Genomic DNA, 25652 nt, shown 5'->3' on the forward strand with positions numbered 1-25652 from the left:
GTTTAGGACTAAAGGACGTTTTCACTATTTTTTTCTGAATTTGGGAAAGGGAAAGGGAAGAATTGTCAGAGGACAATATATGAACACAATTTTCAAATGTAAGAAAAAGTTCTTACGAGCCAATATTTTAAAAATCGCAGCAAAAAGTAAATACCTATTAGAAACAACTAAAAAAAAAATGAGGTTTATTAAAACGAATCCGGAGTATGCCAGATATAACATACAGATGGCCAACAGACGCGCGAAAAGATGCTCTGCGTCACTAACCAGGGAAATGCAAATCAAAACTACAATACGATACCACCTCATGTGAATTAAAATGGTTAGTATCAAAAAATAAGTGTTGTCGGGGCGCCTGGGTGGCTCAGTCGGTTGAGCGTCCGACTTCGGCTTGGGTCACGATCTTACAGTCTGTGGGTTCGAGCCCCACGTCAGGCTCTGTGCTGACAGCTCAGAGCCTGGAGCCTGTTTCCAATCCTGTGTCTCCCTCTCTGCCCCTCCCCCAGTCTCACTTTGTCTCACTCTGTCTCTCAAAAATAAATATTTAAAAAAAAAACAAAAAAAAATAAGTGTTGTCGACGTGGAGGAAAAGGAACTCTTGTGCACTGTTCATGGCAATGTAAATTGATGTAAGCACTGTGGAAAACGGTATGGAAGTTTAAAAAAAAATTTAAAAATAGAACTGCCACCTGATTCAGTAATTCCACTACTGGATATTTACCCGAATAAAATGGAAATACTAACTTGAAACAATATATGCACCCCTGTGTTTACTGTGGCATTACTTAACAGTAGCCAAGATAGGAAAGCGACCCAAATGTCCCATCGACAGATGAACGAGTAAGGAAGATGTCGGATGGACACAAGTGGAATATTAATCAGCCATAAAAAAAGAATGGAGTCTTGCCATTTGCAATGACATGGATAGAGCTAGAGACTATAATGCTAAGCGAAATACGTCAATCAGACAAATACCATATGATTTCACTCATGGAATTTAAGAAACAACCAAAATGAGCAAAGAAGAAAAGCAGACTTGACTATAGAAAGCAAACCGGTGGTTACCAGAGGGCAGGTGGGTGGGGAGGTACATGGTGTAATCCGGGAAGGGGATTAAGAGTGCACTGGCCATCGGGGCGCCTGGGTGGCTCAGTAGGTTGAGCCTCTGACTTCGGCTCAGGTCACGATCTCACGGTCTGTGAGTTCAAGCCCCGCGTCAGGCTCTGTGCTGACAGCTCAGAGCCTGGAGCCTGCTTTGGATTCTGTGTCTCCCTCTCTCTCTGACCCTCCCCCGTTCATGGTCTGTCTCTCTCTGTCTCAAAAATAAATAAACATTAAAAAAAAAGTGCACTGGCCATGATGAGCACCGAGGAGAGTATAGAAGTGTCAAAGCATTATTTTGTACACCTGAAACTAATATAACGCTAGGTCAATTTTACAGGGATTTTAAAAAGTGGGTACAGAATAGTTAATTTAACCAAAACCCCCTAAATTCTAATTTTAGTTTTGTGAATGTGCCAACCATGTAACCGTGCAGTAAAAGATGTATAAACCTTTCTCCTTACGGATAAATTCATTGAGCCAACTTTGTCAAAAATTTTTAATACTGGTTTTTGGTTTTTGAAACACGGTAGGTATTATAACCCAAGTCCAAAAATTCTTACTAAAACGTGGACGTTTACAGTATAACCTTTTATATTGTTTTTATTATTTAGAGGCTTTAAAAAGTGGGGGGCTTATTTGCAAAATATAATTAACCTTATGAACATATTACAAAAAGCAATGTACGTATCGTAGTGAATTTACCATCCTGGGAAACTAATAATTCCCTGAAGCAAACTACCTGTGTTATCTTGCATCTCCCTGCAATTATGCCTAATACTGTCTTAGCCATTTCTGTTAATTACCATCATTAGCAAAGTAAACATCTTTTGTTTTCTCTAGACTCTAGAAAACTAGACGACGGGAGGACTATCGAGCTGTTTTTCTTCCTGAGCTTACATTGAATATTTTTTTTTTATTAAAAAAAATTTTTTTTTAATGTTTATTTATTTTTGAGACAGAGAGAGACAGAGCATGAACAGGGGAGGGTCAGAGAGAGAGGGAGACACAGAATCCGAAACAGGCTCCAGGCTCTGAGCTGTCAGCACAGAGCCCAACGCGGGGCTCGACCTCACAGACCGCAAGATCATGACCTGAGCCGAAGTCGGCCACCCAACCGACTGAGCCACCCAGGCGTCCCTGATCTTGTTGCTTTAAATTCTCTTGAGTCACACCAGGTGAGAAGCAGGAATCAGGCAGAAGGAGAGGAAAATGTCAGCTTTGTTGTTCGTAAGAGCTGGGTGGGGGAGGGCTCCCTAATACCTAACCCCCTCTGAATGCAGGCTGTCCCCACCGCCATCCAGGGGCAGAACTTTCAATAGGATTCTTTAAGAAAATATGCCACCAAACCGAGGCATCTGGCAATCAGGGTGACATGTTGAGCTCTGAAAATACGAATGGGTCAATTTTTGATCACAGATTTCAGCTGAAAATGAAGCGTTCTGATGGCAGCCAGTTAGGAAAATCCTGAATGGGCTGTCCCGTGCGCTCAGACAAGGGAGCTCCAGGGACGGGCCCAGCTGTTTTTCCGGCTTCAGAAAGGTCCCTCAGGAATGGAGGTGGAGAAGGAAGATGGGTGACCCACAGGCTTTCGGGAGGACTCCTGCTGAATTGTCCCAGAAGGACTGGGGTTGGAAGTCAGAGTCTAGGGACACAGAAGTGGTCAGATCAGAAAAGTCACCCATTGTCTTGGAAGGGGATGGTGTAGGTTGCAGGTTTTTCACATGACAATGACCCCTCACAAAGCTGCCTTCTCCATGAGAGATGACAGATGGTGACAGACTTCTAATGGAGATGCTAGAGGAAATGATCTTGGACAAAAGACCTTATGCCCGAGCCTGGCTTGGAGAGGCAGGAATTCCTGCCTTCAGGGGACAGTGGGGGCTAGCTGGACAGGGAGTTTATCAGCACAGAACACAGTAGGCTGGACATCAGCCTTTGGTAACTAACTGAGCATTCAAGGCAAATATTTCACTTTGGTTCATTATCGTTCACCATCCTTGCTGACCATCTTCCATCTTCACTCTTAGGCACCCTGGATTTTCCTGGGTAAGGTCATCGGACCTTGCTGGCTCATTTCCTGGGCCTTCCGAGGTAAAAAACAGAACACTTCTATGATTTCATCAGAGCTATGCTGTTGGTTGATGGTTCAAGACAGATTTATTTAAAATTTGGAAGTCTGTCATCCTACTCCTAGTGTATTAAAGGATCTTTAAAAAAATTTTTTTTTTTTTTTTTACATTTATTTGTTTTTGAGAAACAGAGTGAGACAAAGCGTGAGCTGGGGAGGAGCAGAGAGAGAAGGAGACACAGAATCTGAAGCAGGCTCCAGGCTCTGAGCAAGCGGTCAGCACAGAGCCTGATGTGGGGCTGGAACCCATGAACCGCGAGATATGACCCGAGCCGAAGTCGGACGCTCGACCGACTGAGCCACCCAGGCGCCCCGTTCCCATTTCGATAAATATCACACATCAAGGAAGCGCTGAGCCCCCTCTGTCTGACTCTTGCTCCTGTAACCACGACACCAAAGGACACAGGGGACTAAGTTCATGTTTCGTGGTGAGCGAGGTGCTTTGAGCTGTGTGGCGACTAGACAGTGCTCATGCTTTCCCCCTTTACTGAAGTTTATTCCGGTGGCCGGCAGGTAGGTAGCCAGGGGCGAGCCGCCCAGAGTAAGGCTAAGGGCAGCCGTAAAGAAACCACGAAGGGACACGGGAAGGAGGAGGAGGAGAAAGGGGGGGGAAGGGGTCACCTGTTCAGGCGTGTGTTCAGGTGCCACAGGCTCCCCCGTGACTAGTGTCCATGTGGAGGGAGCCCTCACGGGAGTGGAGGCAGTGCGGCTGCAGCCTCCGGCCCCGGCAGCCCCAGCTGTGATGTCGTCCCCTCCTCCGGCCATGGCTACTCCTCTTCAGTGTTCGGCCTCTTCCAGGTTGGCCCCCAAGAGCAGGAAGTTCTGGAGAGGAGGCAAACAGGACCCACAAGAAAGCTCACTTTGTGAGCAGCGTAGGAGAGGGGCTTCCCGAAAGGGGAACCCCCACTGGGTCTAGAGGCACGTTCTCACTTGAACCGAAACACCGGGTCAAGTGCAAAGGCCATGCCTTTAGGTCTTGGAGGTTTTTAGAAACACTGTCCCGGGGCGCCTGGGTGGCTCAGTCGGTTAGGTGTCCGGCTTCGGCTCAGGTCATGATCTCGCGGTCCGTGAGTTCGAGCCCCGCGTCGGGCTCTGGGCTGACAGCTCAGAGCCTGGAGCCTGTTTCCGATTCTGTGTCTCCCTCTCTCTGACCCTCCCCCGTTCACGCTCTGTCTCTCTCTGTCTCATAAATAAATAAACATTAAAAAGAATTAAAAAAAAAAAAAAAAAGAAACACTGTCCCTCTCAGCTGCCTGCCCCCCGGGAATTATTTGCATTTCCCGATCCGCTGAGTTCTGGAAGACACGCATGAATGTCACTGTCCGTCCCCCAGAAGTTTTTTCTCCCAGGAGAACAACGTGCCTCTGGGTGCTGCCTCAGTTTACTCCCCTTACATAATTAATTTATAAGGATGTAGTCTAGAATTACCTTGGAGTAAGAACATGCTATGAACACTGAAGACATGGGTGTCTCTGGAGTTATAAACTGTCATTGTCCCTGTCCCTGCCCCTGACGTGCTTCTTGCGCTAAGAGGCCTGGTCAGTTTTTCTCCGGGAGCATCCCTTGCTGCTGTGGGAGGGAAGGCTGGCTGGTGGCCCAGTGGGGACTCTCACACCACCAAGGAGGTTCTGGCTCATCAACCCGGAAGTGGTGCGTCTAATCTGACCCCTGTGCACGCTTTCCTCCTGCCACACATGGGTATAGGGCCCTCCACATTGTTGATGTGCAGTTAAGGTATTTGAACTGAATTCCTGGGAACTGAGCCTTTCTGCACGAAGCCAAGATTCCGCATAATCCAAACCTGCGTCTGCACTCCAAAATTTAAAACAAATATATTTGTTCCTATAAACATTAGGTCCAGGATGTAAGTGGGAATCAGGGGCTCCCCCTAATATCTACCAGCCCCGAAAGCAGCCCTCCCAGGAGGCCCTAGGGCTCCCCATCCAGACCCCACGTCTCACTGACCTTGTGGACGTGGAGCTCCAAACTGTTGAGGTAGGTGTCCCTTGGCAGAGGCAGAGGGAAGCCCTCCTCAAGCTTTGCTGGAAGATAAACAGCAGAGAGACACGGGTTGGACGGAGAAGGCTGAGGACGTGTGGGGACACAGCTCACTGCATTGGCCGCTGGCCGGTGACAGGGCGGGCTGCTTTGAAATGCAGTAGGCTGCTGGATTCGGGGCCGGTTTTCTGTGGGGAGCGGGGCATGTAGATGAAAATGCCCGGCAAATGCGGCTTCCTCAGGAGGGGACAGATGTGGACAGCCTCCACCAGCCAGAGTGGCCCGGGATGGGACATGCTGTACTTATAACCAGGGACTCGTCCCTGAGGACCATCCTCTCCGCCGCTCTCTCTTTTCCAGGATGACTTCCTGCTGTAACCTCGTGGTGGTAAAAGGCAGGTGGTGAGGCCAGGTGGAGAAGGCCGTGGCGTAGAAGGAGGCCTGCTGGTTCTCCGGCAGCTACTGGGCCAAGCGCTGCTTCCATCAAGGTCAAGGTCACCGAGCAAGTCAGTCACCCAACCTGGCCCAGAACCCCGGGGTGCCAACTCCAGATGTTCTCCAGGTGCTGCCTGGAATGCCCCTCCTCCCTTGACCCAACTCCCTGTGCTTTGGGACTCAACTTGACCCTCACCTCCTGGAAGCTTGGACCGACCTCTAAGTCATGTTCAATGCCTCCTCCTAGCTCCCACAGCACCCTGTGCTTCCTCTGTCAAGGCATTTGTCACGCAGGTGGTCACTGCCTGTTACACGTCTGCCTTCCCAACAAAGCGTGCGCTCCATGAGCGCGGGGTCCCGGAAGAAGAGGGGCTCAGCCTGGTAAGCGGCAGGCCAACTGATCCCTGACTCCTACAGAAAGGGTAGAATTCAACGTTTGCACGGTAGCAGCTCTAGGCTTACCGTTGAGAGAGGGGTACAGGGTGTGCAGCGCGTAGTAATTGAGGATGGCTTCCATCAGATCCACCTGGGGGGGGGGGCGGCGCAGAGCAAAGGGAACAAACAAGATGTGAATGAAAACAAGTCCGAGGGAAGGACATCTGCCTGGCCCCCGCCTCCAGAAACACCGACATGCCACCCCACTCCCAAAGCAGGTTGGCTGCGGATGAACAAACAGCTCCTTACTCCCGATCTCCTAAACCCCACTCTCTGACCTTCCTTCGCCATCAGGACGTACAGGCTCATCTTATGGCAACCCCGGACCTGAACTGCCGTCGGGATATTTCGTGGTTCTTACTCCACTCTGTGCAAACACTTTAAAATTTTGCTGCAGAAGTTTTAATGTGTTTGGTGATAGAGCGCTGCCCCAGATCCCCCTGAAAGAGTTAGCTAACCTATGCTGGACGCCCCAGATTTCCTGTCAAAAGTTCTCAACTCTGAAGCCCATCAGCTCTAAGGGCTTTGGGTAAGGTGTTGTGGACCCGGGCTCCTATTATCATGATATCACGACACTGAATATATACCGAGAGCTTACTCTGTGTGAGGCACTTTGTCAAAGGGTCTTACTAAATTCATTGCCCCGTGTCATGTGATAGCTCCCGTTCGAAGTAGCTGGGGTGGGTATCAGTATTCCCATTTTACGGTCAGGGAAACTGAGGCCCAGAAAGGTTAAGTCATTTTCCCCACGTCACGCAGTAACCCAGCGGTACATCTGGTACAAGCGCCCAGATCTATCTTCCTTCAACGCTCTTGATGTCCACGTCCTGTTGCCTCCGTTGGCCCTCAGGCAGCGCCCTTCTTGGAGGATTAACTTTTAGACACGGTATCCGTTTCCACGATGTGTCTTCTGTGGCCTCCCCCCCCCCCCCCCCCCCCGGGCCGAATCCCTGCTCAGAGAACACACAGAAGAGGTGCTGGGGAAAACAACTCACGTTGAAGTAACGGACGTTGGAGTGTTTCAGTTCCAATTTCAGCTTACTGCGTGGAGAAAGAGAGGCACGGGTCACCGCGAGCCGTGACCGCTACTTCCTCGCCGTTACCCGAGGGGAGCACCCAGTGCCCACGGGCAAGGCCGTTTCCCCGGGGCCTGGGCACCCCAGCGTTTCTCTGCAGTGTGGCGCATTTAAGGCCTTCAAGCATGCCCGGTGATTTAAGAAGAAGCGATGTTGTTAAAAATAAGGCTGGCAGAGCATCTGCAACAACTTACATAAATTGTGACGATACAAACACTGACTGGAACAAGCGGGATACAAAAAGTAATGCTCTGCTCGTCCGATTATATAAAACGGCACAAAAAACGGAAGGAAGCGGGAAACTAGTACTACGTGGCAGGGTTAGGGGGGATTCGGGGTGGTTTTCTTTTACACCTTTGCAATTTCCAACTTTTTCTTCCCATGAGCACGCGTTATTTGCATGATAATTATGCAAACAATTATCATTGTTCTTGTCTGGGAACAGACAATATTGTTCCAGGGACCTCGGTTGCTGTCGCTGTAGCAGCCCCCCCCCCCCCCCCCCACTCTCCGCTTTCCCCATTGAACCTCCTGGCTGCTGGCCGGGCTCTCTTGTTCAGGGATTCTAACTACCCTGGGCTGATCTCTGCTTTCTTCTCATAGGGCAGAATCGTTCTGCTAGTTCCTTGATGAAACCACTGTGTGAGGTCCTCTTAAGTCCCCCCTCATTTTGTCGTCTCTCCACAGCCCAAGCCCTTGGCTGTCCGCTCGGATACTGCGACCCCACCCCTAGCCAGGTTTATGCATAAACTCAAATTCTGGGACCTCTGCACGGCCCACATGTTCACCATGGGCTTCTCTGTTTAAAGGCCTCTAAAGGAGATGTTCATCTTAATGGGGTCAGTGCACTTTATCAGCCAACACGCATCTAGCCCCGAAGCCTGGAATCAGTTCCTCTGACACACCCGCTGCACCTGTTCCCCAGCAGGCGGCAGCACCCAGAGCCAGTGACACACGGGACACAGGTGAGGGCTCCAGACGGAGGACACCGCCAGGGGAAGCGCCAGCCCTCGCTGGGGATATACTCCCTCCTGCCCAAAGCCTGCATCCCACCCCCCCCCCCGCCCCCACTGGCCCCCTGGTTAGGTAAGGACTTGCCTACTGACTGGGTGTCTGGGCAGGGGAGCAGCAAGGAGTGGCTGGGGCGTCTTTAACCCTGCATCCCAAATCTCCCTTTCTCCTGTGCAGGTTACTGATAGTTTTTCTCAGTCTTTTATAGAGTCCCTGCAGAGCCCCACGTCTTCCAGGTAGATTACGGTTCCTAAGTTATCCCTTTGCGGAAGTCTGGCTCCTCCACTGACGCCTGAGAGGGGACAGGGAAGCATGCCTTTCATGCATGCCATGTCAACATGCCTTTCCAAAGGGGCACCCGGATTACAGGATAGGCCAGCCCCCGTGGAGATCTCTGTTTCCAAGGGTCAATGCCAGTCCTATCAGCGAACAGACTAGATGCTCTAGTCACTGCCGGGTTCTCCCCATCCTGCCCTATTTCCTCCCCTCATCCTACGGCCTCTTACCTGCCCGTGGTGACCGAACCAACGATCCTGCCGGAGCTCACATTGATGGTGGCGGAGATGTTGGTTGTCTAGAAAACCAAAGGGGGGTAACTCAGACTCTCAGCCCATGTAGAAGTCAGGTTGGCTCCCAGTCCAGGAGAGAATTCTTCAGAAATAGAAGCCACGGCGGGATGTGGAACATGTAGGTAAAAAGGAGCGACCCGAGGATTGTGGGCTGGGGATGCAGAATGTTGGTGGCTCCCCAGCCGATTTTAAGAAAGGTGAGCCGGGGTTTTAGAGGTCTTAATGGAAGCATCAAAAAGGGGAAATAAGCCGGAGCTAAAGACACAGAACATTCAAATAGGGAGACCGTCCACCGACAAGTATGACTGGGCTTTGAAGCAGGTTACTAAGAGAAGTTCAGAGAGTCCCTGAGCCCTAGGGACATTTAAAGATACCACCAGCCGACCCCGGGGCCTGGTCCGTCGAGGGATGGGGTTGAACCAGGCGACATCTAGGGTGGTTCCCTATTCTGGATTTATGTCTCTTGCCAAATTTGGGGAATTCCCAGCCATTATTACTTTGAGACTCTGAAGACATGAAGGTGAGATCTTTTGTCGTAGTCCCACGGGGCCCTGAGGCTCCTTACGTCTGTTCAGTCTGCGGGTTCGGACTGGCTCATTTCTATCGTCCTATCTTTTAATTCACTCCTTTTCTCTGTTCCACTGACACACCCCGGCAGGGGTGTTGGGCATGTTGGTATAGCCTTAAGCGAGTTATGGATTGTCTATAAGTTTTCTGTCTTACGAGGCTGTCCCGTTTTTGGTCCTTTGGCTAGAGACAGGAGGATGTTGTTGGGGCTCTTTTTTGCTTGTGCCTGGGAGTGTTTCCACCTTGCCCCAAATTGAACTCTGTAGGGCAAAAAGAAAACCCAGGGCACTCATCATCATGCCGTTCCTTAGATCCTGAGGCCCCTGGCCCATCCACCTTTCTCTCTGCCTTTCAGAGTTTTCTTGTTTATTTTATATGTAATGTGTGAGGTTTTTGGTTGTACCCAGCAGGAGTGGGGGAAATGCACATCTATCTAGCCCATCTTCCCAGAAGCAGAAGTGTTTTGCCCCTTTTGAAATTGGATTGTCATTTAAATTTTTTTAATGTTTATTCATTTTTGAGAGAGAGAAATAGAGGGAGGGGGTGGAGAATGAGCGGGGGAGGGGCAGAGAGAGAGAGAGACACAGAATCCGAAGCAGGCTCCAGGCTCTGAGCTGTCAGCACAGAGCTCGACATGGGGCTCGAACTCACGAACCGTGAGATCATGACCTGAGCCAAAGTCGGACGCTTAACCGACTGAGCCAACCAGGCATCCCTGGCTTGTCGTTTTTATGACTGACTTGTAAGAGTTCTTTATATATTCTGGAAGCACATCCCTTCCCATATATATGCTTTGCAAACATTTTCTCTCTTTCTGTGGGTTTTCTCACTTTTTTGAATTATGTCCTTTGAAGCACAGAAGTTTTTAATTTTGGTGACGTCCAATTTACCCATTTTTTAATTTTGTTGTTCATGCTTTTGATTTGCATCTCAGAAGCCTTTGCCTAACCCAAGGTCAAGAACATTTAACACTGTGTTTTTTTTCTGAGAGTTTTGTAGTTTTAGCTCCCACCTTTGGGTTTGGGGTCCACTTATAGTCAATTTTTTGTGTAGGTATAAGGAAGGGGTCTGGTTTCATTTTGCATGTGGATATCCAGTTGTCCCAGCACCATTTCTTAAAAACTTCTTTTTGGGGCACCTGGGTGGCTCAGTCGGTTAAGCGTCCAACTCTTGATTTCAGCTCAGGTCGTGATCTCATGGTTCATGAGATCGAGCCCGGTGTTGGGGAGACTGCTTGGGGTTCTCTCTCTCTCCTGCTCTCTCTGCCCCTTCCCCACTAGTACGTGTTCTCTCTCTCAAAATAAGTAAACTTAAAAAAAATCTTATTCTTCCTCCACTGAATTGCCTTGGTCCCCTTGTTGAAAATCATTTGGCTGTAAATATGGTGATGTATTTCTGGATTCCTAATTCTATTCCGTTGATCCGTATGTCTCTCTTTGCACCAGCACCACACTATCTTGATTACTGTAGCCTTCTAGTAAGTTCTGAAATAGGGAAGTAGGAGCTCTACAGCTTGTTTTTCTTTTTCAGGATTGTTTTGGCTATTCTAGGCCCCTGGAGTTTGCATATGAATTTTAGGATCAGCTGGTCAAAAAAAGCCAGCTGGGATTTTGATAGGGATTGTGTTGAACGTGTAGCTCAGTTTGGAGAGTATTGCCGTCGTAAGACTTCTTTACATTTTATACCTTCTTTAAAAAGGTAATTTGATGATTTTTATTTATACTAATTTCAGAAGGGTTGTGCTTTAAATCAAACACGTTTTTATAGCAAATGTAAGAGTGCGCAAGCTAAAATTGTCCAGCGTAGCTGGAGGGAATGACTTTTAAGCTTTCTCGCAATTGTGACAGTGTATGATGTGATTAAGTATGCCCTTGGGAAGCCTGAAATGCAAGGTCCCCTCACGCCGCTGGCAAGGAGAAGCAGCCTCCAGCGTCTATGAACTGTGCAGTCTCCCGGTCCTTCAGAGGAGGGAGAGGCTCACACCGTGGCAGGTGGAACCCCTTGCTCCTCTGGGGAGCTGGGATCAGACTTACCACCCTGAGTTCGAAGAGTAGCTTGCGCTCAGAGGAGGTGGGCAGGAGAGCGAAGGCCTGGATGTCTATCACTGGACTGAGGGTCACATTTCCAGCGGTGAACATCAGGAACGGGGCCGATTCGGGAGACGTCTCAAGCTCTAGCTCCGTATTGGGGTACAACCTGGCCAGCTGGAGAAAGAGGGCAGAGACTCAGGGGAGGGCGGGAGACAGACAGAAGGAGCCCGAGCTGTATCAGGGAAGGGCAGGTGGGCAGATCCCCAAAGTCCAAACTTCCAAGGGCCTTTGACCAGCAGTGGAAATATGACAGGAGGGCGGGCATTGTGTTTTCCAGGACTCTTTCCAATAGACAGGTGTTGTCTAATAAAGCGAGAGACACCCCCAGTGGGCGCGCTCCGGTAACAGGGATGGTCGCCATACTGCTGCCTATGCGGGCCGGCTTGTGTTGACTACAGTGTAAGTTTGGGGCTGGGGCTGAATTGCCTGGGTCAAGAGAGGGGGCACCGATTGTTCTCCACTCGGCTTCCGCCACTTTTCAGCTACGCTTCACATATCCGTCAAACAAATATCAATTAGTAGCCTAGCCCCACATTATGAGCCGGCCCGATGTGCCCTCCCCCCTTGTGCCCCAGAAAGATCTTATACATTTGCGCTGGTTCGGTGCTATCATCTCCCATGTGACCCTCCCAGCGACCCGGCGGGTCAGGTATTATTATCGTCCCCGTTTGACAGACGAGGAAACTGAGGCCCGACAAGACAGAGTTCCAGAGTTGGAGAACAGCAGACCCAGGGTTCAAACACAGGCAATCAATCCGAATCCAGATCCTGAGACTTTATGCCACAAGGGGTCAGAGAATGATGGGACTTGTGCATGCAAAAATTAATAGCTTTTATCTTTACCCACCGTTCTAATAGGTAAGCTGTTTGGAGGAAGTGTAGGCACAGCTCGTGGCCATGCCAGTACAACCTCACATCTGGTCTAGGTCGAGGGGTTGCCTTATACTCCGAGATTAGTGTTCACGGGTCTTACCTGAGGAATAATGGCCCGGAATGAGTTGGTGTGCAGGCGGATTGGAGAGTCCTGGGGAATCTGCAGTAGAAGAAGCACGGGGCTACTTGAGATGCAGGACGCGATGTGGACTTGGAGGTCAGACAGCTTGGGTTCAAGTACCGCTCCTGACAGTTTTTTGGCGGACTACTTCCCGGCACCCCTTGCTAGGTCCTGTGCCTGGAAAATGGGGATGATCATGATAGCACCCGCCGAGCAGAGCGTGCGAGGATGGAATGAGACCATGTGTGGGCAGAGCGCTAAGTGCCTGGAAACTCAGTCAACTCTTAACAAAAGTCGGTTTTTGTTGTTTATAGTTTCTCAGGATGCTCCCCTCAAGGGCCAGTGAGGTCTCGTAACCAGCGCGACCTGGATTTAATCACTGCCAGAGATGGCTGGCCCCCCAACCTCTCTCATGGTGCCGTCCTCTACCGGCCCCAATGACTTGCTGATTTTCCGGCTTGGCGAACGCTGCCTGCACCTGCACGCAGCCCACCTTCCTGGATCTCTCCTCCCTCACGATCCCCTCTTTCCGTGGGCTGCTCGTATGGCACTCATCATAGTGCTTGGCTGTGGGGGTGCGAGGCTCAGACTTCAGGGGGTCCACTTCCAGGAGGGCAGGTGGCTGGCAGCATCCTGCTGTCTCATTCAGGCCCCACACCGTTCGTGCTGGGGCCACACTCTCCCAGACAGCCCTCAGCCCCCGGCGGAGAACAGCCAGGGTGGATATAGATCTGGAGAATTTGGTGGTCAGAGGCGGGATTAAGACAATGAGCCAGCCGGGGGGGGGGGGGGGGGCGCCTGGGTGGGTGAGTCGGTCACGCCTCCGACTTGGCTCGGGTCACGATCTCACGGTTTGTTGGCTTGGGGTCCCTCAAGCACTCCTAACCAGCGTGCCCGCCTGCCCCCTCCTCCACGGTGTCGGTGTCGGGACTGCATCTCCCGCTGAGGGCTCTCCCTTCCTACTTCCCCTTCCTCTCCCCTTTATCCTTCACGGGCGCTGCCCCTCATCCCTCTCTCCCAAGTCCACTGCCACTTGGAGGACCAGACAGGTCACCGCAGAGTCTGGCTTACGTTTGAAAGTACTACCAACAGTAGCTTATCTGTATCGTGGGTCAGACACCGCGCTCTTTACAGATCCCTGGGGAAGAGGCAGCTCTGGGATCCACATGCACAGACGGAAACTGAGGCACAGCCTGGGTCTGAACCCACACGGCAGGTTTCAGATGGCACGTTCTTTCCCTGAACACCGCTAACCTTGGTCTACCGTCCTGCCTGACACTCTCTCCTGGGACCCCCAGGCTCCTCCTTCTCTTACTCACGTGCTGGTTTTGGATGGTGAAATTCATGCGCCCAGCCTGGTGGTAAACCCGGCTGGCTGTGTTGAAGACATACTCGGAGACGGCAAAGTAGACCGGGTGGTCCTGTTTCTCAGACAGCCTGATGGGAGGAGCATCGAAGGGGGCTGGGGAGCGCCAGTTTCGGCCAAAGAATTCACCCTGGAGACAGAGGGACACATCACCCACCTAAGGTTCCTACCAGAGAGGGTGCCCGGCAGAGGCATCCAAAGCCTGCCTAGGGGAGTCTCCTGCGCCCTGGGCGGTGGTTCCTCTCCAGAATGTGGGCCTGGGGTCCTGAAAGTGTCCTTCTGGCCCCACAATATTTAGACCCCGACAACCGTCCCAAATCTCCCTGTTATCGAGCCGGGTGGGGAGGTATGTGCCGTGTTCTCCCAGGCTCAGGATGTGGCACGTGGAAAGCATGTGGGAAGCATGGAGTCTGGAGATTAACTGTGTCCGTTTGAACGCTGGCCTGCCACTTACTAGCTCTGGGACTTTGGGTGAGTCCCCAGCTTGCTTGTGCCTCGACCGCTTCATTTGCCGAATTAGGATGGGGCCAATGGTTTCTAGGTGGCATAAATTTTAAATAAGTCAATATTCGTACAAATACTCAGCATCTGGCACATAGTAAGGAGCAGATGTGTTCAGTTCGTAAATACGATTGGAGGAGGCTGGTGCTCTAGGGCCTGGCTCAACCCCCCCGGGAATCCTGCAGGAGACTGGAATCAAGAGAAGGTATATTAGTTTCCTGTTGCTGCTGTGGACACTGGCCAAGGATGGGGACTTATAGGCAGATGGACTAGAGAAGGAGGGGAGGAGCCGACTCTGGGAGGTAGAACTGATTTTCTGCTAGTCCTGAGCTCTAAAGTCCCGTCTCCACAGCAACTTACCTTGAAGGGTGTGTCTATGACTTGAGAAGTCACTTGGGGAGCTCCTACTAAGCTGTAGTCAATGCCGGCAACCTGGTCAATCATGGCGATAACTGTGGAACAGGAAAGAGACAGCGTTATGAATAGGGTAGTCAGACACAGTTGTGTGCGTCGTGCACTGCACAGTTTCAGGGCTCTCCTTTCGCATGGACTTTTGCCTTTGGAGAATGGAAATGGGGCTGGGGCCGATCCATGGTACCTTCAGTCACAAAGAGAGTGCTGTGTGCATCCGTTCACTCATTCAATGTTTACTGAGCATGTGCCATGTGCCAAGTGTAATGCAAGAGGCTGATGAAACAGCTGAGCGAGAGAGCCCAAATCCCTGTCCTTTGACAGTCCAGGGTGGGGAGGAAGATAGGGAAAGACAATCGAATGCTCGAGCAAATAAATGTAAAAGTGCAACTCTGTTAGGTAGCGTAGGTCCCTTGGATGGTATCAGCCGTATAGTAGAGGGTGAAATAGGGGGTTGCAGCTTGATTTGGACAGGGAGTCAGAGGAGGGGTTGCTTGGGCTCTGATCTGAAGGAGGAGCGGGTGTTGACTCAGTGAAAGGGGGGTGGAAGTGGGGCAGGACGTTCCTGGCAGAGGGAACGATATGTGCAAGGATCTTGTACCAGTACAGAGCGTATTAGAGGCACGTAGGGTGTATCAGAGGAGTTGGCGATGTTCGAGGCATATCGGGACTGTGTGGCCGGCCACATTGCCGGACCACGCAAGGCCTTGTCACTCGAAGCTGGGCTCAGTGTCCTGAGAGTCAGAGGAATCTTCGCTAGGTCCAAGAAGATGGGGAGACCTGACCTGATTGTAAAAGGTCCCTGTGGCAGCCAGAGGGGCAGGGCTGGGTGGACCCCCGGCCCTACACGGGGAGTTCAGAGCATCCCGGTTTCGTTAAAGCAGCCAGGGCAGAGCCGACCCGTGATTCTCCCATGCGTTTGTCATTCTCTGCCCACCTTGTGCTCCCAGCAGGTTTCTGAGTCACTACCCTTACTCTCCTGAGTCCCCCACCTCCGGAAGAGACCCCCAAGAGAGGGGGTTACCCCGTATCCAACTCTAGAGGTCCTTAGTGGGGAAAGTTCTCCCGGGGCTCTTGGGAAATGATGGTGATGGCTCCAGGGGTACCGGGTGTCCTGGCATCTGATGGCACCCAGAGAAGGGAGGGGGCCTCCAAACCTGGCAGCGTCCGGAGATAGGGCTCCAGGTGAGAGGCTGTTGACTTCCGGACCATTTCGCAGATCTGTCCAAAGTGCGTGAGAAAGTCAGGTGAGTCTCCCTCTACCCTCTGTCTCCCTGGCCCTGCCCTTCCCCCCACCACCCTCCAGGAAACCTGGGTTATCTCCCCACCCTGTAGGTAGGTGTGTGAGGGGGGGAGGAGCGTGTCAAAAGGGAGAAGAGGCCGCTACCTTCATCAACACGCAACACTTGGTCACTGTGCCATTTGGGCTGGGCCACACACGGGGGCCCAGCTTAAGTTCCTAGACTTTTCTGGCACCCATGTTAAAAGTGGATGGTGGCCAAGTCTGGCCCCGGGGTCTGCTCTTGTCATGGTCCTCAGTTCAATGTCTTGGCAGCTGAGGGGCAAGAAGTGTAGTACGTAGACACGCTTATTAGAGAGCGAGGGGTAAAGCAGACGAGCCGTTAGGTGCAGGAGGCAGCTCTTGAACCAGAGGCTCCAACCCCTCCTTCCTCAGCCCCTTGGCTTTCTCTTCTTGCGCTGGCTCCCCGCTACCTGGGAATAAGGGATCCTATGGAACAAGGTGCCTGGTCTGCAGGCAGTACTGATAAAGGCCACCAGAGGGCCCCAAAGCAAAGCCAGAAGGAGAATCCTGAGACCAGTTCCTCAGTGGCCACCAGCCTGCTCCCAACGTCCAGAATTCCGGCTTGCACGATTCCAGAAGTCCCTAGGCTTCCGATTTCCCAACTTCTGCTATTCCTACACCACCTCTCTGACTTGGCCTTTCTCACCTCTTCATTTACTTAATGTTCACTTTGCATCAAGGGGCCTTTTAAGAATCACATACGCGTAATAAAAAATACAGAAATTTTATAGCACTTGTCAGCGAAAAGCTGGCCTCCCTTGGCATACACACGATATAACTGGGAAAAAAGAATACAAGGGATTGAAAAAAAAAGCCAGGCTAGACATGGCTGCCTCGTTGGATAATGCTCCCTTTTTTTTTTTTTTTTGTGAGAAGCGTTCAGGATACGTTGACCCCAAACGGAGACTTCCCCTTTGATGAAAGAGGGAGAGGACTGCAAAGGGGATCACTCGTTCACACCATCATTCTGCATGATGCAATACCGAGGCTCCACAATCACTTAAAATCAACACTTTGTTTGGGGGAAGTTTCCCCACTTTGGGAACCACTGTTTTGTGCAAACTCCAAGCCAGCTTGCATCAGGTGGGCCTGACCTGGCCTCTCCCGGAGCACAAGGAAAGGGCAGCGCCACCCAGGAAGCTGGCCCTGCTGGGGCCTGACCTCACCCACCCCAAGCCCCTGGGTCAGAGGTCCTCTCTGTCTTCATATCTCTATCTGCACCCTCAGTCCTGTGGGGGCCGCAGCCAGGGCTCCCATCCCGGGAAACTGACCAGTCCTTGGGCTCAGCCTCTCCGACACCTGCCCCATTCCCCACTGGACGCAGGGTATCCAGATTTTTCTGGCCCATGTTTCCTATATTAGCTGGGCAGAGACCACAACTTGCCTCTGACCTCAGCCTGCTGCACAGGGCTCCTGGGGCATACATGGCAAGGAAAATAGCCTCGTGTCAGTTACTCTGCCCTTCCTCTGTATGAGGCACTCGTCAGTGCCTGTGTGCATGATGTCATACCGTCCTCCCACCAGCTTTTCAGTGTAGACACTGTGATTATTTCTGTTTTATAAATAAGAATCCCAAGGCTCAGGGGCGCCTGAGTGGCTCAGTTGGTCAGGTGACTGACTTCGGCTTGGGTCATGATCTCACAACTCATGAGGTCGAGCGCCACATCGGGCTCTGTGCTGACACCCCGGAGCCTGGAGCCTGCTTCGGATTCTGTGTCTCCCTTTCTCTCTGCCCCTCCCCCACTCACACACACTTTCTTTCCTTCTCTCTCTCAAAAATAAGTGAAACATTAAAAAATTAAAAAAAAAAAATCCCAGGGCTCAGAGAGGGTAAGCCCGTTAACCACAGCATCCCAGTCAGACAAGTTGCAGAGCTGGGATTTAGACCCCAGAGGTCTGACTGCAGGACTCATGTGGTCAAGAGCAAAGATTCCGGAAGGTGAAATGCAGTTGAGAAATGAGTCTCCAACAGTAATGCTGGTGAGTGCTCTGAGCACAGCCTGCGTGCCAGGAGCGCTAAGTGGTTATCGAATCAAATCCTTACCAGCCCCTTTCAAGGTAGGGCTCATTGTCCCAATTTTACAAATGAGTAGAGTGAGGTTCCAGGGGGTCCTTCAGTGTGCCCAAAGACACACACCAGGTAAGTGGAAGAGGCACTCCCAAGAAGAGGCACTCTTTGCCTCCAAGGCTTTTTCCAGAGGTGAGAGGTACTGAAGATCAGCCCCACTATGATTTTCAATATGGCGCATTTGGGGTGGGGGGAGGGTGAGCCATATTTAAGAATATTTAAGAATGAGTCATATTTAAGTTTCACCTTAAATATGGTGAAAAGGATATCCTAGATTTTCTCCTAAAAAGTTTTGGATTTGGTTTGGCATTCATTTAAATCCTTAGAACACCTGGACTTGATTTTTGTGTATGGTGTGAGGGAAGGATCCGACCAAAGTCACTCGTCCGTATGTCCGTAATATTATCTACAACTAGATATCAAACACTCTGCCAGCTACAAATGCCAATTTAGCGTACGTGGTCCCACAAACTTAGGAAAGCCTTGAAGTTTGCTTTTGCACCATAAATGAAGAAAGTTTTACTAAGCACATTCAAATGACAGCATACTTAAGAGGCAAGGCTCTTTCCAAATATCAAATATGTACCTATGTACGTGCCAAACTGTCCTTGTATTAATCACAAGTCTACTTATCCTTTTGCTTTTGCTTACCTTTTGTTCTAAGATGTTTTTGAAATTGTTTTCAATTCTTTTATGGAAGAGGTTCAGGATCCAGCTGGAAAAAAAGAGGAAAGAAGTCAGGATCCACTTTGTGATTAACTAGGACTCCAAAAAGGAGGGCCATTCGCGGATCTGATCTTCCCCCACATTGTCCCAAGAAGGGACCCATCCAGATGAGGAACTCTCATGTACTCTTAGTGGGAACGTAAATTGGTGCAACCATTCTGGAGAAAGTATGGAGGATCCTCAACAAATTAAAAATGGAACTACCATATGACCCAACAATTCCACCTCTGGGTCCTTATCTGAAGAAACTGAAAACGCTAACTTGAAAAGTTATTGGCACCTCTGTATTAACTACAGCATTATTTATAATAGCCAAGATATAAAAACAACCTAAACGTTCATCAAAGGATGAATGAATAAATAAAATGTGGTACACACACACACACACACACACACACACACACACAGGAATATTAGTCAACCATAAAAAAGAAGGATGTCTTACGATTTGCAACAACATGGCTGGTCCTTGAGGATATTACGCTAAGTGAAATAAGTCAGACAGAGAAAGACAAATACCATACGATCTCCCTTATGCGTGGAATCTAAAAAAACCCCACAACAATCAAGCTCATAGCTACGGAGAACACATTGGTGGTTGCGGGGGCAGGGGGCAAAATGGGCGGAAGAGGTCAAAAGGGACAAACGTCCGTTACAAAACCAATAAGTCATGGGGCTATGACGTACAGCGTGGTGACTATAGATAATAATGCTCTATTGCATATTTGAAAGTTGCTAAGAGTAGGTCTTAAAAGTTCTCATCACCATAAAAATACGTGCAACCCTGTGTGGTGACAGATGTTAACGAGACTCACTGTGGCGATCATTTCACAATCTATACAGGTATCGGGTCACTGTGTCGTACGCCTGGAACTACTATAACATCATGTGTGAATTATACCTCAAGAAAAGAAAAAGAAAGCAGGGTAAGGTCCATTCTTTATACCCTACAAAATCCACTGAACAACTTACCTGGCAGTTTAGCAAGTCGTTATTCATTCAACAAACATTTACTGAGCTCCTCTGATGGGCCAAGCACTGAGTTAGGTGTTGAGGGGCCACTGGTGAATAACCTCCTGGGCTCATGCTGTGAGTCTAACCCACTTCAGGTAAAGCTGCTCTCAGAGAAACCCTCCCCACCCCAGGTAGCACTCGGTGAGAATTGTGTCCCCAAACAGACATCCCACGCTATGTGCTCTCCTGGGGTGAGGGTGAGAGGTTGTGGGAAATGAGTGAACTGAGTCCGTGGAATCATGTCTGGTAACATTTTTTCTCCCATAGATTTTTCTTTGCCATTCAATGCTTGCTGATTGAGTGATGTGTATTATGAATGTAGGTATATTATAAATTCATGCAGTAAAATCGGACACAAGTATTCCCTGGGATTCTGCAGAACGCATCTTGAACTTTCCAGGGTTCTGTCCCCTGAGCAAGCCCCAGGACTCATAGGCTGGGTGAACGTTGGCCCCTGGGTGGATCTGAATGACGCTGGCTGTAGAGAGCACGGCTGGAGTCCCTGACAGCTGTGGGTGGGGTGTTGCTTCCAGAAAAGCCCACCCCCTCTGACACCTCTGAGGACCCCTCCAACACTGAGTAGAAGCATAACAGACTGAAGCAGTAAGAAACTTTCCTTGGATCACAGACTTCATAAAGTCATCCTGGCCCCATTCCTCCTCTTGTTGCCCAGATTCAGTCCAACTCCTAAATCTGTCACATGCCCTTTCCCCCACGTCCACTGCCATCACCTGCCTGGGACATTATCGTCTCTCACCCGGACAACTGCCTCTCTCCTCTCTGGTCTCCCTCCACTCACTCTGCCCAGCTCTAATCTCCTAGGGAGTGATCTTCTAAAAAAAAAAGCCAATCTGATTATATCACTGCCTTTCTTAAAATCCTTCAATGGCTCCCCGCTGCCTGACGTTGGGATAAAGACTAGAGTCTGGCTCCCGCCTATCCCTTTCGCTCTTTCTAATTAAGCACCACCCCTTCAGGTATGCTGGCCTCCGCTCCCTTCCTGGGAAGTACAGACTTTTCATGCCTCAGGATCTTTGCACATGTTTCTTCCTCCACCGGAGAAGATCCCCCCTCCTCCTCTTCTGCTAAGAATCAAGGCTCATTTCAGATATCCTTTCCGTGAAGAATCTGTCTCTGCCCAAATGCTAGGTAAATCCTCTATATTCACAGCATCTGGACTCTCTCCTTATAAGCGTGTTATCACAACTATGTTGAAAGCAATTCAATAGATATTAATATACTTTATGTCTTCTTCCCCCCACTGGAATACGAATTACACCAAGGTGGGGACTCTGTGTGTTGTATATCATCTCGTATTCCTAGCATTGAGCTCAGGATCTGACAAATAATAGGGGATCAATAAATATTTGTTGAATGAACAATTAAATAGTTACCAACTCCCCACTTGGGTCAAGACCATGGGTAATCATACTTCTGTGTCCCTATCAGTGGCACCCACCCGTGCAGCTATCACCACCATGACAAACTAGCTAAAATATTTCTCTGGCCGTCACTGTGTTCATCTCCATTGTGTGTGTGTGTGTGTGTGTGTGTGTGTAAACTACACAGAATTTCATGGCTTTGCTCCTGAGAAATGGGGTATTATGCCCACCCAGTTAAAACAATACAGTAGTGGGGCCCCCCGGGTGGCTCAGTCGGTTAAGTGTCCAACTTCGGCTCAGGTCATGATCTCCCGGTTCGTGGGTTCGAGCCCCGCATCGGGCTCTGTGCTGACAGCTCGGAGCCTGGCGCCTGCTTCAGATTCTGTCTCCCCCTCTCTCCGCCCTCCCCCTGCTTGCGCTCTGTCTCTTTCTCTCTCTCTCTCAAAAATAAATAAACGTAAAAAAATTAAAATTAAATAAATAAAACAATACAGTGGTTTAAAGCCATCCAGGCTCAACTAAAAGTTTCCTTTTCCAAATGGCAGCCTTAAGTTCAAAGCCCCTCGTATTTGTGCAGAAAACATTTGTCAGTAGAGTAAATGCACAGTTAACGGTCTCTGGGCTTCCTGAAATATAAATGCCCCTGCAGCTGACAGGATTAAAGGACCCCATGTTTCTGTTGACATTTTTTTCCCCAATGTGGTCATCCAGCGAATTCATGTCTAGCAAAGAGGTGATTGGCTATTCATTCTGTTTGCCACCGCCCCCTTGCCAGTTCCCTTCTGCTCTCCTCTGTGTCCTGGGGGCTGGCCTCTGGAGATTCATCCCTCAGGCTCTCCTGCTGTCTGGCTGATGAGGGGGCGCAGGCAGGAATGAGCGAGGGGTTGGGGTATTTACACCCAGGTGTGTTCCTGCTGTGCCACAGGGACGGGGTGTGTGAGTATACCTGCCCCAGGGCCCCTTCTCCAAGGTTCCAGCTCTTTCTAGGCTCTGGCAACACCCTTCCCTCCCCTTTCACCTTCACCCCTAGCGGTGGTAACAGCTTCCTACTGTCGTCAGTCTCCAGGAGTTTCAACACCCCTTGTTGAACATCCCTGAGCCCTGTCCACACTCCAGTTAAGATTCTCTTCATCAGATTCTTAGCAATTAGGCCCTGTGTCCTGCCAGGATCTGGGCGATGCAGTGACAACCCCAGCGGAGGGAAGGCAGTCATCTGGGGACTGGCATTATTCATTCGATGTTCACTGAGCATCTCCTCCGGGCAAGTCACTTTGGAATCCTGGGTTGCCATTAAAGGCCCTCTTGCCCAGGTGCCGGCAGACTCCTTCTTAAAGGGCCAGATAGTGCACATTTTTGGCATCGCAGGCCACACGGTCTCTGTTGCAATGACTCAACTCTGCCCTTGTAGCGCTAAAGCAGTTGTAGACGACATGGGAGTGAGTGTGGCTGTGTGCCCATGGCTTTATTTACAAAAACACGAGGCAGACTGGATCGGCCTGCAGGTTCACTGACCTCTGATCTTGATGAACCTTAAATCTTCCTCTTATGCCCCACTGGGAGCATCCCTGGGTGGGCCGGATGTCGAGGCGTCTCCGAGAATCTCCAGCGAGCATGTGGAGTCTCTTACCTTAGAGATCCAGAAATGTCGACGCTGACGTGGCCAATGGAGTTGCTGCAGTGGGCCACAGAGGCAGTGGGTCGTCCAGACTGGTCCTTGCCCAAGTTCAGAGAAACCGAGATGGAAATGCCATCCACACGCACGTCGAAAGTACCATCGAGGGTGCTGATTGGGAGAAATGGGAAGCAAATGTATGATCAGTCCCCTGTAGGAAGAGGAGCCAATACAATGCAGACCAGTCCCCAGTTCCCCACTAGCTAGCTGTGTATCCTAACTGAGCCTCTCCTCTGTCATGAGCTAAAACAGCCAGCGTTTATTGAACATCTGCCGTGTGCCAGGCAGGCACACTGCTAAATGCCTTACATCTGCTCCGTTATTAAATCCACAACTGCATCTATGAGGTGGGTTAATATTGACCCCATTCTACAGATGATAAAATAGAGTCTTCAGGATAGTCAGATCTGGGTCCTTCCTAGACGGGTTGTTTAAGAACCCAGAAATGGAAGCCCAGAGTGGGAGGACCTGCCCTTGCCCAAATCTCACCCAAATCCACTCACATGAAAGCCTTTTTCACCTTCCAGTTCCCGCTGACAGACACGTAGTTATTGGTCAAGGAGGCTGTGATCCCCTGCGTTGGGCGTAGTCTCAAATCTGAGTTCCTGAGCTCGAAGCGATGGATCTTCAGTCTGGAGAAGGAAGGCAGACTCTCAAACCCAGAAAAGCCAGGTGCCCGTTAGTCCTCCACACGAGGCTCTCGGCTCTAGGGTTGTTAGTGATTCGCTGTTTTTATGAATTTCTGGCTGCTTCACTGTCCTCTACTTGGCTCTTCGGTTCTTCTAACACCTTGGAGAAAGTTCCCTATGTTAGATTCCCTCCATCGAAGTTCCTCGTGTGGATTCTGCTTTTTTGGCTGGTCCGTGATGGATACAGTCACCCTACCTGGTACATACCCCCTCCCTGTGGCCATTTGAGTTCGTGGCTCTTGTCAGATCAACACTCATTAGTTCACTCAACCAACATCCATTGAGACCCCGTTCTGTGAGACCCGGTTCTAGGCACAGAGGACACAGAGATTCACAGCTCAGCCCTTGCCCTTGAAGAACTCCCAGTTGGTGGCAGATCTGGATGTGTTAACAAACTAAAAAGTATCCCACTGCGAAAACCAGATGCAAGGGATACTGTAGGGCTGTGGGTAGGGCTATTGACCTTTAAGTGGCATGGCCTGATCCCTCATCCGGGCAATGAGGAGAGTACCTGGGGGTCTCTGGCAGAACAAAAATCTAAGGGTAGTTTCTATAGCACTGACCTCACGGGGCTCATAAATGGTTTCTAAGTCTCTCCTTCCCATCCTGATGATTCAAGAAACATATAGAACCTTCCAGAAGCCCCACAAGAGCTGGCCGTGATCCTTTTGCTTTTAACCCAAGTGAAGATTCCATGTTTATTTCCTCCCACCCCGTGAACCTAGGCCCCCATTCTTTCTCCTCCGCTGCCCCTGCAGTGGAGAATGGAGACCTCACCTGTAAAACTCATAGCTCACGCTTTTAATCCAACCGACTTTGAAGCTTCCTGAGAAATCAGGCAAGTTGACCGTGGACAGCTCCTTCTTCAGGGTGGCTATTCCATAGCGGTGGGCTGAGGGGAAATGGGGGGAGTCAGCTCATTCCCTGGGAGGCAGCCAAGCGTAGCAGTCGGATGCCTGGGCTTTGAAATCACACGGCCTGGGATTGAATGTAGGACTTGTCATTTACTATTGGTGTGCTCCCAAGCAAGCCCCTTGAATTCCTTGCGACTCGCTTCCCCCCACCCGTACAATGGTAATAACAATGATACCACCTTACGCCTCAGAATGAAATTAGATCGTGAATTCCAAGTGCCAGGTAAGTGGCAATTGTTATCTATTCATTCAACAAGGTCGTGGAAGCAATGATACAATACCGTGGGAGCTTTTGAGGAATGAGTTACTGCAGTGTAGTCAAACCTTCGGGTTTTTCACCATCGCCTGGACCCTGTGTTACCCATGCAGATTCCCAGGCCTCGCTTCCGTCGGTAGTAGGCGGATCTCCGGAATCCGTATTTTACCGTGTGTCCTAGCAATTCCAGGACAGTCCGCTGGCCCCCTGGGGAAAATGCCGGTCTAGCCCCACCCTTAGCCTCCGCTATTCAAGATGAGGAAACTGAAGCCCAGAGAGTGACATACCCAGGGTTTCTAAGACCCCTTCTCCTGGTTGCGACACCACTCTGGTGGGCAACAGCCGCACCAGAGGGATGGCCGACCCCCTTACCGTATTCCAGGCCTTTTCTGGTGATTCTGGCCACGAACCCAGGATTAGACGCCCCTTCTGCAGACCCAGAGACCTCCGCCAGCAGCAACAGGGCCAACACCACACAGGACGGCCTGGCCATCATCCAGTTTTCAGCAGCGTCCTGGGCAGAGGTTGGTCAGGCTCTCTCCGTAGGAGCCTCCCTTATTGAAGGTGACAGCAGAACTGAGGTGCTTATAAAGCCAGGGGCCAGAGGAGGAACTGAGCCAGCTGGAAGAGAAGACGGGGAAGTTCAAGGCTTTGGGGCAGTCCAGATTTTAGCAACTTGAGACGGGGAGAAAGTCGCCTGTGGAATCGTTTGAGGTTTATTTCTGGCCTAAGGGCAGCGGAAGTGGGACCACAACCCCCACCCTCTTCCTCTTCTAAGCTCTCCTGCCCGGTGCTGCCAGAGGAGCCTTCCTGCCACACCTCTTTCGTGATGAACACCTCCATTCATTCTCCGTTATTTACAGACTGAAATGTCAACACCCCGTTTTTTGGCTCTGGCGCGCCTCTCCAACTAGACCTTCCACTGCCTTAGCTTGCCAGGCCT

The 25652-nt window shown here is 50.4% G+C and overlaps 1 protein-coding gene across 2 annotated transcripts; it reads right to left on the reverse strand.

Moving 5' to 3' along the window:
• Positions 1–3958: 3958 nt before the first annotated feature.
• On the reverse strand, positions 3959–25442 carry LOC106974490 (lipopolysaccharide-binding protein-like). Of its 2 annotated transcripts, XM_053199974.1 has the most exons (16): positions 25082–25442; positions 24317–24431; positions 23354–23482; positions 22806–22961; positions 18708–18771; positions 15843–15906; positions 14635–14726; positions 13727–13903; positions 12387–12446; positions 11357–11527; positions 8694–8761; positions 7096–7141; positions 6128–6191; positions 5610–5704; positions 5198–5274; positions 3992–4054 (listed from the first exon to the last, which is right to left on the reverse strand). In XM_053199974.1, exons 1-16 carry the CDS (start codon positions 25203–25205, stop codon positions 4000–4002), a joined length of 1557 nt encoding a protein of 518 aa, XP_053055949.1. In that variant the 5' UTR covers positions 25206–25442; the 3' UTR covers positions 3992–3999. The 2 variants fall into 2 exon arrangements, with proteins under 2 accessions (XP_026925874.2, XP_053055949.1); XM_027070073.2 differs by lacking the exon at positions 5610–5704 and having other exon boundaries at positions 3959–4054; positions 25082–25417.
• Positions 25443–25652: the final 210 nt, after the last annotated feature.

This window comes from Acinonyx jubatus, chromosome A3 (assembly GCF_027475565.1).
Source record: "Acinonyx jubatus isolate Ajub_Pintada_27869175 chromosome A3, VMU_Ajub_asm_v1.0, whole genome shotgun sequence".
Taxonomy (NCBI): Eukaryota; Metazoa; Chordata; class Mammalia; order Carnivora; family Felidae; genus Acinonyx; species Acinonyx jubatus.

Coding starts and splice junctions, on each gene's coding strand:
- LOC106974490 (XM_053199974.1), bottom strand. CDS start 25,205: ATGATGGCCAGGCCGTCCTGTGTGGTGTTGGCCCTGTTGCTGCTGGCG. Junction 24,432..25,081: donor CAGAAAAGGCCTGGAATACG/GTAAGGGGGTCG, acceptor ATTTCCCCTCAG/CCCACCGCTATGGAATAGCC. Junction 5,275..5,609: donor CTGCCTTTTACCACCACGAG/GTTACAGCAGGA, acceptor TTTATCTTCCAG/CAAAGCTTGAGGAGGGCTTC.